The sequence below is a fragment of the Carcharhinus amblyrhynchos genome, chromosome 5, assembly GCF_965287045.1.
Source record: "Carcharhinus amblyrhynchos chromosome 5, sCarAmb.v2.hapA, whole genome shotgun sequence".
Taxonomy (NCBI): domain Eukaryota; kingdom Metazoa; phylum Chordata; class Chondrichthyes; order Carcharhiniformes; family Carcharhinidae; genus Carcharhinus; species Carcharhinus amblyrhynchos.
The window spans coordinates 104,420,069-104,439,130 of NC_137328.1; the positions used below are offsets into that span (position 1 = coordinate 104,420,069).

Consider the following 19,062-nt stretch of genomic DNA (forward strand, 5'->3'; position numbering starts at 1 on the left):
GAAGGTCGGAGAATTCTGGGAGCAGGGAAAAATCTGACCTCAAACAAACTCAACACATTTAAAAATGCTAATCTGATCAGATTACGTCCAGGAATGGTGATTTGGGAGGACTGCAATGGGGTTTTACGCTGGCGCTGAACAGAGTAACCTTTCACCTGCAATTTGCTGGCCCCATTCTTCTTCAGTGCAACCTGCACTGCGTGTGATATAGCCAGAAAACCACAGCACATGAAACTTACCAAATGTCAATTCTCTGCAACATTACAAAGTTATTACAGTTTATCTGTAACCCATGAAAGTGGGGGCCACAGATACTAGATATACACAGAATTATGCTGAAATTTTTGCTTGAATCTGCACCAATCTCGCCTACAGAAAATTAGGCCCAAATTCTCAGTACAGAGAACGTACCCATGCCAGAATGTAAAGGGAGCAATAGGAACAATATAATCACCCTGCTGTCTTCTTCTTTCATTGAGTGCTTAGCCATCAGCAAGACCAGTATTTCCTGACCATCCCTAATTGCCCTTGAACTTGCTTGGCTGTATCAGAGAACATTCATAAGTCAATTGTAGTGCTATGAACTGGAATCACAGAATAGGCAAGGACGACAGATTTCCTTCCCTGAAGGGCATTAGTAAACCAGATGGGTTTTTATGACAATCAATAAAAGTCCCATGGTCTCATTGTTACTGAGACTACCCTTCAATTCCAGATTTATGAACTGAATTTAAATTCCACCAGATGGGATGATGCCATGATGGGACATGGGTTCAAGATGGTATAAGATGAAGGGGATGGATAGGGTAGAGGTGGAGAGGTTCTTCCCGCTCAGAAAGGACAGCAGGACTAGAGGGCACAGCCTCAAGATAAGTGTGGGGGGGCGGGGGGCGGGCAGTTTAGAACAGAGTTGAGGAGGAACTTCTTCACTCAAAGGGTGGTGAATCTCTGGAATTCTCTGCCCGTTGAAGTGGTGGAGGCTACCTCGCTAAATATACTTAAGACGCGGGTAGATAGGTTTTTGGTAGGCAAGGGGATTAAGGGTTATGGGGAGAGGGCAGGAAAGTGGAACTGAGCCACTTCAGATCAGCCATGATCTTATTGAATGGCGGGGCAGGCTCGAGGGGCTACATGGCCTACTCCTGCTCCTATTTCTTATGTTCTTATGTTCAAATCCTCAGAGCATTAGCCTGGGTCTCTGGGTTACTAATCCAGTCCATTACCACTATGCCGCCATCGCCCGTTTCTGCCAAGTGCTGCACTCTTGGATTCTCTTGCTCTGCTATTCCATTCCAATTACCATGTGTTCCACAGGGTACCACAGCGTATCAAGAAATGGTTGAGCACACTGGAAACTGCAAAAAGCTATGGGCCTTGACAACAACAACTTTGTAGCACTGAGGCTGTGTGCTGGCCACACCCCAGATAAGCTGTTCCAGCACAGTAACAATGCTGGCATCTACCCAACAATATTAAATAAAACTTGCTCAACTATGTCCTATCCACAAAAGCCAGATAAATCTAATCCAACAACTGCCACCCAACAGTCTCCTCTCAATCAGCAGTACGGTGATGGGAAGTGTTGTCAGCAGTACTATCGCAAAGCAATAATCTGCTCACTGACAATCTGGGTTCAGGACCTCATATCAACCTTAGTCCAAACAATAACAAAAAGACTGAAATCGAGAGGTGAGGTGACGTGAAAGTGACTAACCTTGACCAAGTGTAGCAGCAAGGAGCCCTAGTAAAATTGAAGTCAAAGTGAATTCAAAAGAAAACTCTCCATTGGCGATCTTAGAGGTCTATAAAATAACGAGCGGCACATATCAGCTAGACAGTCAACATCTTTTCCCAAAGATAGGGGAGTCTAAAATTAGAGGGAATAGGTGTAAGAGGAGAGGGGAAAATACAAAAAGGGTCCAGCGGGGCAATTCTTTCACACACATGGTGGCAAGTGTCTGGAACAAGCTGCCAGAGGTAGTAGTGGAGGTGGGTACAATTTTGTCTTTTAAAAAGCATTTAGACAGTCACATGGGTAAGATGGGTATAGAAGGATATGGGCCAACATGGGCAACTGAGTCTAGTTTAGTGATTAAAAAAAATAGCATGGACAAGTTGGACCGCCGGCCTATTTCCATGTTATAAATCTCTATGACTCTATGGTTAGACTTTTAACTAACTCAGAAGGATGACGGTTGAGTTTGTTGGGGTCCAACAATCTCAGTCCCAGATGTTGCTGCACAGGCTCCTCAGGGTCACGGCCCAGGCCCAACTATCTTCAACTACTTCATTTCTCTCCCCACCATCTTAAAGTGGGAATATTCACAGTGCCAATGCTCAGATAATGAAGCAGTCCATGTCTATATGCAGCAGATCTGGACAACACTCAAGCTTGGGCTAGTCAGCTGCATACATGTGCCAGGCAATGACTATCTCCCAGAGACAAAAACAGAAAATGCTGGAAAATCTCAACAGGTCTGATAGCATCTGTGAGGAGAGGATAGAGCCAACATGGAGTCTAGATGACCCTACATCAGCTCCGAATGATCAGATTCACCATTCGCAGTATTTTGCTTTTATTTCAACAAGCTAGAGTTTAACAATCTCACCACAATATTCAACTGCATTCCCAACATTGATTCCATTACCAACCACATCCTGTTGGTCACCACTAGAAACTAATTTGGATCAGCCACATAAATAGTGTGGCACCACACAGAGCTCAGAGGCTGCGTATCAAGTAACAAGTAAGGTGTGTGTGCTTTTTAATTCATTTGTGGGTTATGGACGACACTGACTGGCCTGGCTCCAAGGGCAACTAGGGATAGGCAATAAAGTTGAGAGTGAAGCACGTTGCTGGCTCAGAAGTCACACGTAGGCCAGACAACACAAGGACGACAGATTTCCTTCCTAAAAAGGAAATGAGTGAAGCAGATGGGTTTTTCTGACAATCAACAATGGTTTGATTTATTATTGTCACTTTTATTAACATAGTGAAAAGTATTATTTCTTGCATGCTATGCAGACAAAACATACTGTTCATAGAGAAGGAAATGAGAGAGTGTAGAATGTAGTGTTATAGTTAAGCTAGGGTGTAGAGAAAGGTCAACTTAATGCAAGGTAAATCCATTCAAAAGTCTGACAGCAGCAGGGAAGAACCTATTCTTGAGTCAGTTGGTACGTGACCTCAGACAGGGACATGTTCTCCTTTTAAGTTTCCTGAAGTCAATGACAATCTCCTTCGTTTTATTGACATTGAGGGAGAGATTATTGTTGCTGCACTGGTTCACCAGATTCTTTAACTCCTTCCAGTAATCTGTCTCATCATTGTTTGAGATCCGACCCACTGATGGTTGCACAGTGCCAATGCTCAGATAATGAAGCAGTCCATGTCTACATGCAGATTTGGATAACACTTGAAAATCGAACTGGATTTGGCCGCACAGTCATAGGTGTACGAGCAGTATAGTAGGGGGTTGAAAACAGAGCTTTGTGGAGCACCAGTGTTGAGGATGATCATGGTCTATGAGTTAGGAAGTTCAGGATTGAGTCGCAGAGGGAGGTGCAGAGGTACCAAGGCCCAGTCCACCGAGTTTGAAGATGAGTTTTGTGGGAATAATAATGTTGAAAGCCAAGCTGTAGTCAATAAATAGGAGTCTCATGTAGGTGCCCTTGTTATCTTGGTGTTCCAGGATTCACTGCAGGGCCAGAGAGATAGCTGTGGACCTGTTGCAGCAGTAGACAAACTGTAGTGGATCCAGGTAATCGAGGAGACTGGAATTGAGTCATCCCATGACTAACCTTTCGTAGCACTTCATAATATGGATGTCAGAGCCACCGGCCAATAGGTTTCATGGTCATCAGTAGATTTTTCATTGCAGATTTTTTTTTTAACCAAATTCAAATTCCACCATCTGCCGTAGCAGAATTCAAACCCCGGTCCAGAGAACATTAGCTGAGTTTCTAGATTAACAGTCTAGCGATATACCACTAGGCCATCGCCCTTCTGTCTGGCTCACCACCATCCAGGACAAAGCAACCAAATTGGCCGGTACCCCATCCACTGTATTAAGTACCCAATTCCTCTACCAGCGAACAGTGACAGCAGTTTATACCATCTACAAGGTGCAATGCAGCAACTCACCAGGGTTTCTTCGACAGCATCTTCCACACTCAATCTCAAATACCTAGAAGAACAAAGGCAGCAGACGCATGGGATCACCACCACCGACAAGTTTCCCTCTAGGTCACTGACCATCCTAACTTCAAAATATATTACAGAATTTCCTAGCAGAGCTGTGAGTGTGCCTATAACAAATGGATCAGGACAGCTCAGTAAGAGGATTCACCACCATCTTTTCATGGCAATTAATAATGGACAATAAATGTTGGTCTTGCCAGAAGTGCACACATCCCCCAAAACAATTTAAAAAAAAACACAGCTTAAAATCCAACAGGTTTATTTGGTAGCACGAGCTTTTGGAGCATCGCCCCTTCACTCACCTGATGAAGGGGCAACACTCCGAAAGCTCATGCTACCAAACAAACCTGCTGGACTCTAACCTGGAGTTGTCAGACTATTTATTGTGCCTATCCCAGTACCACACCAGCAACTCCACATCAATTTAAAAAAGGCACAGATAGCAAACACTAAAGCATATTGGAGCTTCAGCTAGTTTTGTTGAAGTATAGAATACAAAAGCAAATACCCTACAATAAACCTCTCTTTTAAAACACTGACTAGGACCACAGCTGCAGCACTGGGGACATCATACCTTAGGAAGGATGTCAAGATCTTAGAGAAGATGCTGAAGTGATTTACGAGAAATGCAGGGCATTCACTGCATGGGAAAGATTAGAGAAACTGGGGCTATGGGCCTTCAAATCGAGAAGGTGAATTGGGGACGTAAAAGAGATGTTCAAAATCATGAAAGGATTTGATAGAGTAAATAATAACTATTTGCAATGACTTCGATTTGTTTTATTGTCTCATGTATTAGTATACAGTGAAAAGTATTAAAATGTTGGTAACCAAGGGGCAGGATTTTAAAGTGACTGGCAAGAGAGCTTAAAGGGGGTGGCACGGTAACACTGTGGTTAGCACTGCTGTTTCACAGCACCAGGAATCCAGGTTCAATTCCCAGTTTGGGTCACTGTCTGTGTGGAGTTTGCATGTTCTCCCTGCATCTGTATGGGTTTCCTCCGGGTGCTCTGGTTTCTTCCCACAGTCTGAAAGACGCGCTGGTTAAGTTCATTAATCTAAACAGGTACCAGACAGTGGCGACTCGGGAAATTTCACAGTAACTTCATTGCAGTGTTAATGTAAGCCTTACTTGTGACTAAAAAATAAACTAACTTCACTTGCAGGAATCTGAGGAGATATTTGTTTACACAGTGGATCCTGATATCTAGAATGCACTGCCTGAAAAAGAGTGTTGGAAGCAGATTAGGAACTCGTCCAATTTCCTTTTGCAAGTACTTGGCAGGGCTATGGAGAACCACAGCAGCAGTGTAGAACTAATCTAGAACTATGGAGGCACTGTGTAAAAAATAGATTGCGGGGATGAGGTTACCATCAGATCAGCCGTAATCTTATTGAATGACAGAGCAAACTTGAGGGGTCGAACGGCCTGCTCTTAATTCGTACGTTTGCAATTGAATAGCTCTTTCAAAGAGCTGGCAAAGGCACAATGGGCCCAATGACATCTTTTTGCATTGTATCATTCCATGATTCTGTTAAAAACATCAATAGTGTCCTCAGTATTTTAGGCTGGAAGGGATGGTCTTTAAGAATAAGATCAGTCTTGAGCTTTATTCTGTTAGATCTTGAACTGTTAATTAAAATCTTGCCATTTTGCTTTATACACACTTATCAATCGCATCACTACATTCTCTTGGTTCTAACTTGATAACTATTCACTGAGGGCTGCAGCTGTATTTAATTGTGACAGAATAAACAGTCACTATCTCAAGTTTTTGTTTACAAACGACTTCTAAACAAACGTTAGAAACTTTAATGCTTTCATCTCAAGTCAAATTCCAGTTTATTTAAATTGGCATAAGTAATCCACAAGTCTTTATCAAAGGGAGATTTGTAAATTCTGCATTGGAAATGTGTGGTTTACTCTAATTTAAAATTAAAACTTCTAGATCCCTCACAGTTCAACAGCTGGATAACTTCAAATAGCTATGCCTGCTAGAAGAACTGCTGTAAATACATATAACCTCATAGAAGGTTATATACCATGTGCTAATATTAGCATTGGCTACTTTTTGTGGGGGGGGTGGGTGATACATATATTACCCTGTCTACATTAGAAAACATCCTATTAAGCGTCAATTAAAGCAAGGTGGGGATTTGTGTTATAAACCAGGGAAGAGGATTCGGAGGTAATGAGGAGTGGTTTCATTTTTAGTTCAATAAAACAATCTAGGGCAAACATGGTCGACATGGTTAAACAGTAGTTTCTCGTGATTATTTGCAGAGTCTAAACGACTCAGTTTATATACTATCCACATAAAAACAACAAACACTGACGAGCAGAAACAGTGACACTAACAACATCATGATCACTCCTCTGCATAGTTATCTGCCTGTTAATCATCACAAAATGGGACAACATGACATTTTGGCCAGAATTCTCCGACCTCACTCGCGGCTGGGATTCTCCGGTCCCCCTGAAGTGAAGAGAGTTTAGGCCATGTGCCGATTTCTCCGTTCTCACACGCAGCAGTGGGTGACGCAAACAAGATCGGAGACTCCCAGTCTTTATGTTGTAAAATTCCTGCTTTGCAAATGCAAGTCTAACTTTGAAATTAGCTTTGTTATGAATTTTGGCAGTAAATGTCAGCTCATGTACTGAGCATTCCCAGACGTTTCATTAAAAATATTGCCAGGAGCACGTGAAAGGCTAGAAACCATCTGTGGGGAGCAGAATGTTGGACTAAGACACCAGGCCGATGACCCTTCATCAGTACCGATAAAAGCACTGATGGAGTCTCATTGACCTGAAACTTAATCCCCCATCATCCTCTCTGCACTGACACTGCCTCCCTGTTTGAGTCTTTCCAGCGTTTTCTGTCTTCATTTCAGATTTCCAGCATGCGATATTTCGTATTTCATTAAGTTTGACCAACATTCAAGGTCTCTCGCCTGTTGAGTCAGAAGGTCGTGTGTTCAAGCCCTATTCCAGAGACTCCAGTGCAAACCTCAGAGCTGACATTCTACTGCAGTACCGAGAGGATACTGCACAATCTGAGGGGCCATCTGTTGTTAAAGCAAGATGTCTGTCCTATCAGGTGGACGTAAAGAATCCCAAGGCACTGTTTCAAAAATGAGCTGGGAGACAGCCCTAACGTCCTCAATGATATTCACCCCTCAATCAATATCACACACAGATTATTGGGTCATTACCATATTGTTGTCTACGGGGCCTTGATGTGCACAATTTGGCTCCTACCTTTCCGACAACACTTCCAAAGCACTAGGTTTACGACATGCTCCCAGGACTTGATGGTTTGAGTTACAAGGGGAGGCTGGATAGACTGGGATTGTTTTCCCTGGAGTTTAGGAGTGATCTTATAGAACTCTATAAAATAATGAGGGACATAGGTCAGCTAGATAGTCCATACCTTTTCCCAAAGGCAGGGGAGTCTAAAACTAGAGGGCATAGGTTTAAAGCGAGAGGGGCAACCTTTTCACTCAGAGTGGTGAGTGTCTGGAGCAAGCTGCCAGAGGTAGTAGTAGAGGAGTGTACAATTTTGTCTTAAAAAGCGTTTAGACATGGGCAAGATGGATATAGAGGGATATGGGCCAATTGCAGGCAATTGGGACTAGCTTAGGTGGTTAAAAAAGGGGGAGCATGGACGAATTGGACCAAAGGGCTTGTTTCCATGCTGTAAACTTCTATGACTCTACTTAACTGGCTGCAAAGTATTTTGGGAAGTTCTGAGGTTTCTGAATGGCACTATACAAGTCATTTAACTTGACGCCATCAAAATTTTTTTAAAGATGGCAATAGTAATAATAAGCTTTAGTTATCTAGTCACTGTTTAATACCAAATGCTGTGGGACACAGGAATCGGGAGCAGAAATAGGCAAATTCAGCATTGAATGGTGGATCAGGCTCAATCAGGTCATGGCTGAAAAATGAGAAAGGATTTGATTTAAAATTGAAGTTTGTCAAATTTCCGAACTACTGTTGATTCGGAGTTGTTTGTCAAATATCATTAATACTCTGGCATTAACAGTTTTAATTTTAGTCATAGAATAAAGGGGAAAAGATTGCCAACCCCATGCCATAAAACACTGCCTTGATACAATACTGAAGGAACAGTGTTCAACGCAAGTCAAAACACATTATCTGAATCTTGTGTACATCATTAGCAAGAGCACGTTTGGGTGCTTAGCTCTATGAGAAGGGAATCAAGTCAGAATGACAAAGATGACTCAAGCCTTAGGGCTGTAAGCTAATGGAATCGTAAAACTTATTTTCACTGAAGATTGAGGGGGACATAACTCAGATCTTTAAAATGCATCGAAAATATAGAACCATGTTACTTAACTTGGACCATGTGCACAAAACCAGAAGATGCAGAATTAAAGTTTAAAGGAAGCTTCCAGCAAGATTCGAGTGTAAAGAATTTTTTTTGTGACTCCCCACAGCCCCACTCCCCAGCCCCCAGCCTGAACAAAAGCAGCCAGCGTTTCATTAATTGAAAAGAAGTTGGATAAATATCTAGTCAGGGAACAAGCCTGAAAAGCTATGGAGATAAATAGACAGAAATGGTCAATTATTCCAACCTTTTGCATAAGAAACTCAGAAACACACAAATCCTGTAATAATTACTGCTCCCAAAGACAGTGGTGCTGATAAGAACATTTCAATCAAATGCTGTCATGTAGAATTAATATATTCATCAATATGGTATGCCTATATTTTGGATTACCTAGAAACATGTTGAAAATTACATCAAACAGCATGAATCAATGGCATAAGACCACTAATTAACATTTGAAAGGAGCTCCATTGGTATAGATCTGTGTGACTGGAATGGCACAGTTTCAACGACAGATATGTTTAAAAACTCAAGCAACTGAATCCCCAACTTGAACATTTCCAGACTGCACATCAAAAGCTGGATGAACAAACACAGGTAGTAAAACAACCATCAATTTTCCTTCACTGCAACATAATTTTCGAATACACCATGAACACATCTAATCAAACTGGGGGGGAAATTTGACAGATTTTAAAGCTGTAGAAAAGATTCAGGTTAAAGTATGGAAATACATCTTTTTAAGCAGGGCTCCCTTTATTAAAGATAGGCCCATTGACCACAGTGTGCTTCAATTTGCATAGTTCAGTTCTGATAAGTTTATAGCCCACAAATACAAAACTCAAGCAACCCGGATAACTCCATCCCTTGCACTGTTGCAAAGCTGATGCACACCCCAAGCCGAACATTAAATATTTCAAACCAAAAATGAGAAAATGCTGGAAAATCTCAGCAAGTCTGGCAGCAACTGTAAGGAGAGAAAAGAACTGATGTTGAATCTAGATGACCCTTTGTCAAAGCATCCAACTATCCAAGATTCCAGCACCTGCAGTAATTTTCTTTTATTAAATATTTCAAATCCTATTTTAGACAGTTTTCTATTTTTATCTCCCCTAGTATGAAACTTTATAGATTTAGTTCATCTGCCATGACAATAGCTCGCCCAAGATTGCACATTAAGCAAAATATGCAATGAAATGATCTGTTTCATTGAGTTAGTGGGGGCCTCGTCCAAATCACCATCTATTCCCAGAATGAATCTGGCGTCAGCACTAGAGTTAGGATTCTGAACGTAAGAATTACAGGTGACCGCCATCTCAGTAAGAAAAATGGTATATCATCTGAAGTAAGCAGTGATCATCAATCATCTTCATGCTCACAGCTTAGGTTTCATTCTTGCTTATTTTCGACATTCATCATCTCACCGACCTGATTACATATTTGCTCCAATTTTTCCAAATTTCTCTCCAATCACTGCAACAGCAGCAACTTGTATTTCTATATGCCGTTAGTAAAACGGCCCAAGATGCTAAACACGAGTGCTATCAAACTAAAATCCACACTAGTCACATAAGGAAATATATCAGGGCCATTGAAGTCAAACAGACAGCTTTTAAGGAGCATCTTTTAAGTAAAGTGTGTTAAAGGGGCCAGGACATTTAAGGGATGGGAATTCCAGAATTAAGGGGGTAGGTAGCTGAAGACATGGCTGTCAATGGAAGAGCAATTAAATTTGTGGATTCTCTAAAGGCCAAAATCCAAGGAACACAGCCATCTCAAAAGGTTGTAGGGGATGACAGAGATAGGGAGGGACTATACCCTGTAGGGATTTAAAATCAAGAATAAGATTTTTTTTAAAATTTGAGGTATTGTTTAAAAGGGGCCAGCAAGCACAAAGGGTGAATGGAACTATATAAAACCTTGGTTAGGCTGTGCTTGGAGCATTGCATGCAGTTCTGGTCACCACAACACCAGAAGGATGTGGAAGCTTTGGAGAAAGTGCAAAGAAGGTTCATCAGGATGTTGCCTGGTCTCAAGGGTGTTGGCAATGAAGAGAGATTGAATAAATTAGGATTGTTTTCACCGGAAAGATGGTGGCTGAGGGGAGGCCTGATACAAGTCTACAAAATTATGAGAGGCAGAGAACAGTGTGGATAGTCAGAGGTTTTTCCTGGGGCGGAAGCGCCAATTACAAAGAGGCATAGGTTCAAGATGAGAGGGGGAAGATGTGCAGGGGAAGTTTTTCCACACAGTAGGGGGTGTCTGGAATGTGCTGTTAGAGGTGGTAGTGGAAGGCACATTAGCAAAAGTTAAGGGGTAGCTGGATGAATACAATAGGGAGAGAATAGAGGGATATGGACTAAGTAAGGACAGAAGGTTTTTTTTAGTTTAGTTAGGGCATCATGATCGGCTCAGGTTTGGGCAGCCAAAGGGCCTTGTTCCTGTGCTGTACTTTTCTTCATTCTCTGTTCTTCAGATTTGGTGCAAGTTAGGAGTTCTGGGCTTAAGTTGATGGAAAGTGGAACGTGGAAGACCAGCAAGGGCTGTGGTGGAACACTCAGGCTCAGAGTTAAAGGTGTAGATGAGAGCCTCAGGTGCAGATGATGAGACAGGAGCCGAGTGGGTCAATGTGATGGAGGGGGAAATGAGGGGAGAGGGAAGGCATGGAGAGAGGTGATGGTGAGGTAGAGCTGGTTGTAGTCACTGTTCTTGTGGTAATTGACGCTGTATTTTGTTGCTAAAAGGGAGAAGAGAAATAGGAAAAATTATTCCAAAAGAGATCGAGACACAACCACCCTGAGAGTGTCAGGAAATTGCAGCATTTGCACCTTAATTGCCAATTAGCTCACCACAGGAAATTAGGTCTGGTATCCAACAGTGCAAGTATCTTTTTATGCTGAAATTCACGCCCTTGCGATATTGCTCATCCTCTCCAGCCAAGATAGAAAGCAACAAAAAGTATGGAGTTTCATTCTTACAGGTAGTAAATTGTTAAACATCTCTTAATTTAAGGGATACAAAAAATTCCTTTGTCCCTTTTTATCTAGTGGGCAGCACAGTGGTTAGCACTGCTGCCTCAAAGCGCCAGGGACCCAGGATCAATTCACACCTTGGGTCACTGTCCGCGTGGAGTTTGCACATTCTCCCCATGTCTGCACAGGTTTCCTCCAGGGGCTCCATTTCCTCCCACACTCCAAAGATGTGCAGGTTAGGTGGATTGGAGATACTAAAATTAACCCCAGTGTCAGGAGATTAGCAGGGTAAATATGTGGGGTTACGGGAATAGGGCCTGGGTGGAATTGTGGTTGGTGAAGGCTCAATGGACCAGATGGCCTCCTTCTGCACTGTAGGGATTCTATGATCCTCCTCTCAATTTTCACTCCCTTTCTATTTCTCTTTGCTATATGTGATTCCTCTCAATTTATCTTATTTCCTTCTGACATTTATTTCATCCTTACGTTGCTGGTTAAGAAAGACTGTTAGCTCCAACCTTTGCCAAGGTGTCCTGTTGCCGCTGTTGTTATTGGTTCACACTTTCAACAATTTGTAGTGTAAAAAGATCTTGACCTGAAAGGAAAGCTTCTACATGCGTAAGGGTGGCTAAAGACCAGAAAAGGCCTGGAAATATTTTGTGACAAGGAGGCACACGTACGTTCTAGCACAAAGCACTACAATGTGAGAAACTGGAAAAATATCATACTTATGATCTTCAGTGAAATGCAAATGCTCCTGGGCCACATCAAATGGGCAAAATTAAAATTCAACACTCAGTTATTCATTCAGTTGGTACATATAATACAGGTGAAGTCCATACTATTGGCAGAACATGACCTTGCTACATTATGTACACCTTAAGTTTCAGTGAGGGGTGAGGGGGGCGGTGAAATGTCACCATTCATGAGTTAAAGCTGTCATCTGTAAGTCTCTATTTATCAACTAGGAATTCATGATTCAGTCCTAGTTATTGAAAGCAGTTGACATGAGGATTTCAGGATATAAATTCTTCCTTAGTTCCTTGATATTTGCTTTCAAATTGGGATACCAAATACAATTCCGAATTTACAAAAGTAAATCAAGATCAGATTCATCTCAAATCCCAACCAACTGACACGATGGAACAGAACCCAGACAGGCAATAAGAAGCAGTTTATGTAAGCAAGAAATAAATCAAATGGTTTGCTGCATGAATGATCATTTCTCTTCTCATTTATCAGTGATCTCTCCACCCACCAGCGCCACAGGTTTATTTGATTAAAGATAGCAGTTAAGATCCCAAAGGCTTTTCAAGCTATCCGGTGGTCCCAAGCCAGGAAGTTCCCAGGTTCACCAGCTTGCTTCTGTTGAGCAGGCTGATCGAGTGGAACAATTCTGTAGCCAAGAGTCAACACATTCCAGTGTCAGTTCAATGCAACATCGTGGGAATGAGCACAGCCCTCAACAGTATATTCCCTGACTTACAATGTTAAATGTCACAAGGCAACTCATGGCCCTGTGCTCAAAGGATGTAAAAAGTCTGACAACACCAGGTTTTAGGCCAACTGATTTTGGGTTCATGTCGCACTATCTGTAACCCCGTGACTTGCCTGGGTTTGCAAAACCTCACTTACCGTACTGTCTGGAGACAATACACATCTCTTTAACCTGTGATCAGTGCAACTTCCACACACATTGTCAGCCACTTTAGGACTTGAACAGCAGGTTAGGTGTAAAGACTCGCATTCTAATCAGTAATCTGTAAACTGTCTGTGCTTTATATGCTCTGTCTGAGGCCAGAACTCTCCATTCACCTGAAGAAGAGGGAAACCCCTCGAAAGCTAGTGCGTTTACTATCAAATAAATCGGTTGGACTAAAACCTGGTGTTGTCAGACTTTTTACTGTGTTTACCCCAGTCCAACGCCGGCATATCCACATCTCAAAGGATGGGGCACAGAATCCCCTTCAACCAAGATAAAGGTCCCCAAGTGTTGCTACAACAATTCCAGGCTGATTTCCCACCCTCAAACAGAGCCTTGCACATCCCAAATCCACAGTCATCCCAGGACACATACCCCCCCCCCCCTCAAACACTCCAGCTATGACCTGGTACAGAACCACCACCAACTGCCTCCCCCAACCCCTCCAGCTCTGGCCTGGTATAGGTCTCCCCCCACAGCTATGGTCTGGTACAAAACCCTCCCCCTCTCCAGCTGGGGAGTGGTACAGACTCCCTCCCTCCCACCCCCAGCATTAGCCTGGCACAGACCCCTCATGCCCCAGCTCTGGCCTGGTGCAGACCCCCGACCCCCCACTCCCCACACCACTCCAGCTATAGTCTGGTAAAGACACCCCCCCATCCCAGCTTTGTCCTGGCACAGAGCCCACCCTCCCACCCCCCGCTCTGGCCTCTCAGACGCCCCTCCACCACTCCAACTCTGGTCTAGTACAGACTTCTCTCCTCCCACCTCCCCCACAACCCACCAAACTCTGGCCTGATATAGACCCCCACATCACCCCCACATCCCCCTCCCCCGCCCCAACCCATGCCCTGCTCTAGTCTCGTACAGATCCCCTATCCCTCAATTTGCGGACTATCACTAAATGCTGCATTTTACATACAGCAGGTGTTGCTGATTCCTTTTTCAGTAGGTATCAACAAGACGCCATTGAAAACAGAACAAAGCTTCACTCTCTGGACCCCTGCTCCTCTGAATCTGGACACATACTCTTCCCCCCCCAGGTGGTATTGTGAATATTAAGCTGTTGTTTTTACACAGCTCCTCTGCGCAAAACTGCTGATCTTCTCTCCACTGGCTGCAGACCTCAAAGATGTTCTCGTACAGGCTGCTCCCCGGGCGTGCTCCTAGTCTCGCTCCTGATGGATATTTTCTGGGCTTTCCAAAGCTCTCTCCTCCCAGCGTTGGCTGAACTGGTGGCCACGGCCATGAAGAAGCTCCTGGAGACTTGGCCCTGGACTTCCGGCTGCCTCTTTCCTCATTTATTTTTCCTACATAGTTTGTCTTTGGCATTACGGGTCACACTGTTCCTCCGATCTGGTCAAGGAGATTGGTGACGGTGCAAACTGAAGCTCACCAGCCACGGCAGCAACAGGAATACCCACTGCACCACCTCCAATCACATCTCTAGATGAGCAGCAAGAGGAGGTAACTGTGACTGGAGGAACTACAAACGCAAACGGGGGAAAGACAGAATCGACGACTGGACACGATCAACTCCTCACAGATTCTGTCTCTCCCACACTTACTGGTCTCCCATCACAACTCAAAATTATTTCTCCACTCTGACTGGTGCCTCTGCTTTCAAGTATTCAGCTCCATTTGGACTCCAGTGAGGGTAGAGATCAGAGACACATTTAGAATGGCGGAATTCCAAAGTCCTAATGTCAGAAAGCCACGAGGAGATGGAAATTTCCCATCCCTGCACGTTTCGGCTGACAACAACCAGGTCTACTTCACCACCTCTCTCAATTCCACACCCACCCCCCCCTCACCTTCAGTCCCACAATTGTCTGGCAGCTTGTCTGACATTCAGTACTGGATAAGGCAGAAAGTTCCTCCAACTAAACAGTGGGAAGGCCATTCAGTCCCTGCCACAACTCCATTCCCAAGCCAGTCACTCCATCCCTTCCTCAGCAACCATCTAACACCGTGGCAGACTGTTTGCAATCTGGGTGTCACATTTGACCCCAAGATGAACTTCTGACCATATATCTGCATGATCTTGAACACTGCCTATTCCCATCTCAACATCATCACCAAATTTCATTCCTGCCTTAGCTCATTTGCTGTTGAAACTGTCATCCACGCCCAAGCTATTCCAATGCACCGCTGGCCAATCTTCCACAGTGGTCGCATTGCTGCCTCACAACACCAGGGGCCCAGGCTCAATTCCAGCCTTGGGTGTCCATCTGTGTGGAGTTTGCACATTCTCCCTGTGTGTGCATGAGTTTCCTCCAGATGCTCTGGCTTCCTCCCACACTCCAATGTGCTGGTTAGGTCAATTCATGTAAATATGTGGGGTTATGGGGATAGTGCCTGGGTAAGATGCTCTGTCAGAGAGTTGGTGCAACTCATTGGGCCAAACAGCCTCCTTGTGCACCGTAGGGATTCTATGATTGATTCAATAAACTTCAAATAAACCATGAAGTGCTGGATAAACTCAGCAGCATCTATGGAGAGAGAAACACAGTTAACGTTTGGAGCAGAGTCATACGGACCCAAAAATTTAACTCTGTTCCTCTTTCAACAGAAGCTGCCAGACCTGCTGAGTTTTATTCAGCAGCTTGTTTTTATTTCAGATTTCCACATCTGCAGTATTTTGCCTATGTAAACTTCTGTTCATCCAAAACCCTGATGCCTCAGTCCTAAATTACACCATGTTCTATTCAGCCATCACCCCTGTACTCTGACTGGCATTGGGTTCCAACTGGGCAACACCACAATTTTAAAATTCTCATCCTTGTTTTCAAATTGTTCCACTGGAGTTGGCCCTCCCTATCCCTTTAATCTCCTCTAGCCCTGCAATTCTGATAGTTGCACCCCTCCAAATCTGTCCTCTTACATGTCCCTGAATTTAATCACTCCATTATTTGGCATAGTGGTTAGCACTGCTGTCTCTCACTGACAGCGACCAGAGTTCAATACCTGGCTTGGGTCACTGTCTGTGTGGAGTCTGGACATTCTCCCAGCGTCTGCATGCGTTTCCTCCGGTTCCCTTCCACAGTCTGAAAGACGTGCTGGTTAGGTGCATTGGCCGTGCTAAATTCTCCTTCAGTGTATCCGAACAGGTGCCAGAGTGTGGCGGCTAGGGGATTTTCAGAGAAACTTGATTGCGGTGTTAATGTAAGCCTACTTGTGACACTAATAAATAAATGTAATCATTGTTGACAGCTGTGCTTCAACTTGAACTATCATGGCTTCAAGATCTGGAACTCCCTCCTTAACACTTTTCCCAACTCTCTTTAAAATTGCTCCTTTAACCTCTTTGGCCAAACTTCCAATCACCGGTCCTAAGTAGCTCCTCATGTGGTCAAACTTTGCTCGGTAATGCTTCTGTGAAGATGCTGGGACATTCTACTATGTTTAAAGGCACTACACTAATGCAAGTCCTGCCTTCCATGTAATTTACATTACACAGTTTAAATTATTGGAAGAAGATGTAAACTTTTTTTGATCATCAATTGATTATAACTTTGCCATTTTAGGTCTGTCATGAATTATTACCCTCCTCGTTCACCAACCCCCTCGCCAACAATTTTTATTGTACCTACCTGTTGCAGGGTGTTCCCACCTGCGAAAACTGCGGACCTGACAACATTTAGCATCAATTAAACGGCAGTCTAAAGGCTCAGTTAATAACATATGTTGCGACATATGTTGTTGGCAAATTACATCCAATTGTACCAGAAGTTGGATTTAGCCATGTGTGTGCTGATGGCTCCAAGCACTCTCACACGCAGGGTAACATCAGTGGCATGAAGCATGTTTAACCTGTGAAAGGAACCACCTGTAAAGATCAGGATGTACCTACTCGCTCACTCTCCTCCTCATCGTCCCGCTCGGCTGCCTCCTCGCCGCTGCTGTGCTCCTCGGGATCTCCCTCCTTGCTGCCCCGCTCCGCCGCCACTCGCTGCAGCTCCGGCTCCGAGCAGTCGTGCTGCTCGCCCTCGGACAGAGTGTCGGACGAGCTGTCGGCAGCATCTGTCTCCGGCAGACCCTGCAGCCTGCCCTCCATACTGGGAGCCGGGAGTGAGGAGCTGTCCTTGCCCGCTAGTCCAGCCCGGAGCGGAGCAGCACTGCCAGCACCCAGTGAGAGAGAGAGCTACAAGCACCGAACCCGGCTGCGGGCTACATGATGTACGGGGGGATGTGGGCCGGGCTATGGGGAGGGAGAGGGGGATTCGCTGCCTGCCAGCTGCACACACCCAGCCCCTCCACCTCTCACAACTTTCTGTTAAAGCTCCAGCTGCACAAACACTCGCTCGCGCCTCTCCCGGGTTCGCGTTCCACCCAGACCCCGCCCCCTTCCCGCACAAACCCCGCCCCTTCCTCGCTAACCCCGCCCCTTCCTCGCTAACCCCGCCCCCTTTCCCCACTGACCTCCCTTCTCACTAACTTCACCCCCTTCCCACTGGCTCCTCCCATTTCTCAGAGTCCACCCAACCATTTCCATTGCTTTCTTCTAACTCCACCCTTTTCTCACTGACTCCTCCCAAGTTTTGCCCCACCTCCCTCTGACTCCCACCCTTTCTCGCTGACTCCACCTCTTTCCCAATGACCCCTCCTCTTTCTCAGTGACTCCACCTCTTTCCTGCTGACTCCTCCCATTTCTCACTGACTCCTCTTTTCCACTGACGCTGCCCCTTTCCCACTGACCCCTCCCATTTCCCACTATCTCCTCTGTTTTCTCACTGACTCCACCTCTTTCCTGCTGACTCCCCTCCCCCCTTTTCCACTGCCCATCCCTGACCCCAGCCCATTGTACCCAATGCCCTCACCCCCTGCCAAGTGGACTCCTGCATGCCGTCCTTGGTCCAGAGCTGTGGTAGCAAAGAATGATAGAATCCCTACAGTGCAGAAGGAGGCCATACAGCCAAGTCTGCATCAACTCTCCAATAGAACATCTTACCCAGGTCCTATCGCCATAACACTACATATTTACCTTACTAATCCCCCTAAACTACATATGTTGGCACTCTATGGGGCAATTTAATATGGCCAATCCACCTAAACTTCAGATCTTTGGTCTGTGGGAGGTAACCGGAGAACACGGAGGAAACCCACGCAGACATAGGGAGTACATGCAAAGTCCACACAGAGAGTCAGCCAGATCCTGGTGACTTTGAAACAACCATGCCAATCACTGTGCCACCATGCAGCCGTAAAGAGGTAAAAATATGATAATATTCAAACTGTCTAAAGGGCAGGCGAATCTGTATTTTAATTTCCTCTCCAGTGCAGTACTGAAGGGAGTGCTGCAGTGTTGGAGGTGCTCGGGTGAAACAAGCTCCTGTCTGCCCTCTCAGATGGATTCAAGAAATCCCACGTCACTATCTTGAGGAAGGGAAATGAAGATAACTCCAGTACCCTGGCCGTTATTTATCAATCAACATTATGAAAAAAGGATTATCACACTCAGGTTGATGCTTGTGGGAACTTGTGTGACAATTTTCAGATTTATATCAGCAACTACACTTCAAAAGTACTTCAATGTCAATAAAGCACTTTGGGACATCCCATGGACATGAAAAATGCTTTGTAGATGTAAATATTTTCTTCCTTTAACATCAATTTATTCTGGTGGTATATTTTCAAGGGGCCCCTTCATGTATTAGCAATCATATCCAGGTATTTTTACAGATGGTTCTCAAGTTTATCCCTCAATAATTAATTTCACTACTATACACAAAATGCACGCCTGCACCATGGTTTAGTGGTTAGTACTGCTGTGTCAAATTGCCAGTTCAATTCCCAGCTTGAGTCAGTGTCAGTGTGGAGTTTGCATGT

At 44.5% G+C, this 19,062-nt stretch overlaps 1 protein-coding gene across 4 annotated transcripts in view; it reads right to left on the reverse strand.

Annotated features, from left to right (window-relative positions):
• LOC145343260 (microtubule-associated serine/threonine-protein kinase 4-like) overlaps positions 1-17,322 on the reverse strand; it is a 445,947-nt gene extending 428,625 nt beyond the window's left edge. For 3 of the 4 annotated variants that reach the window (XM_080189367.1, XM_080189366.1, XM_080189365.1), the window contains exon 1: positions 17,087-17,321. In XM_080189367.1, the coding sequence (XP_080045493.1) occupies positions 17,087-17,290 (204 nt within the window). In that variant the 5' untranslated portion in view covers positions 17,291-17,321. Of the gene's footprint in view, positions 1-17,086 lie in introns of all 4 variants that reach the window. The other variant, XM_080189364.1, reaches the window with a different exon arrangement.
• Between the last annotated feature and the right edge of the window lie 1,740 nt (positions 17,323-19,062).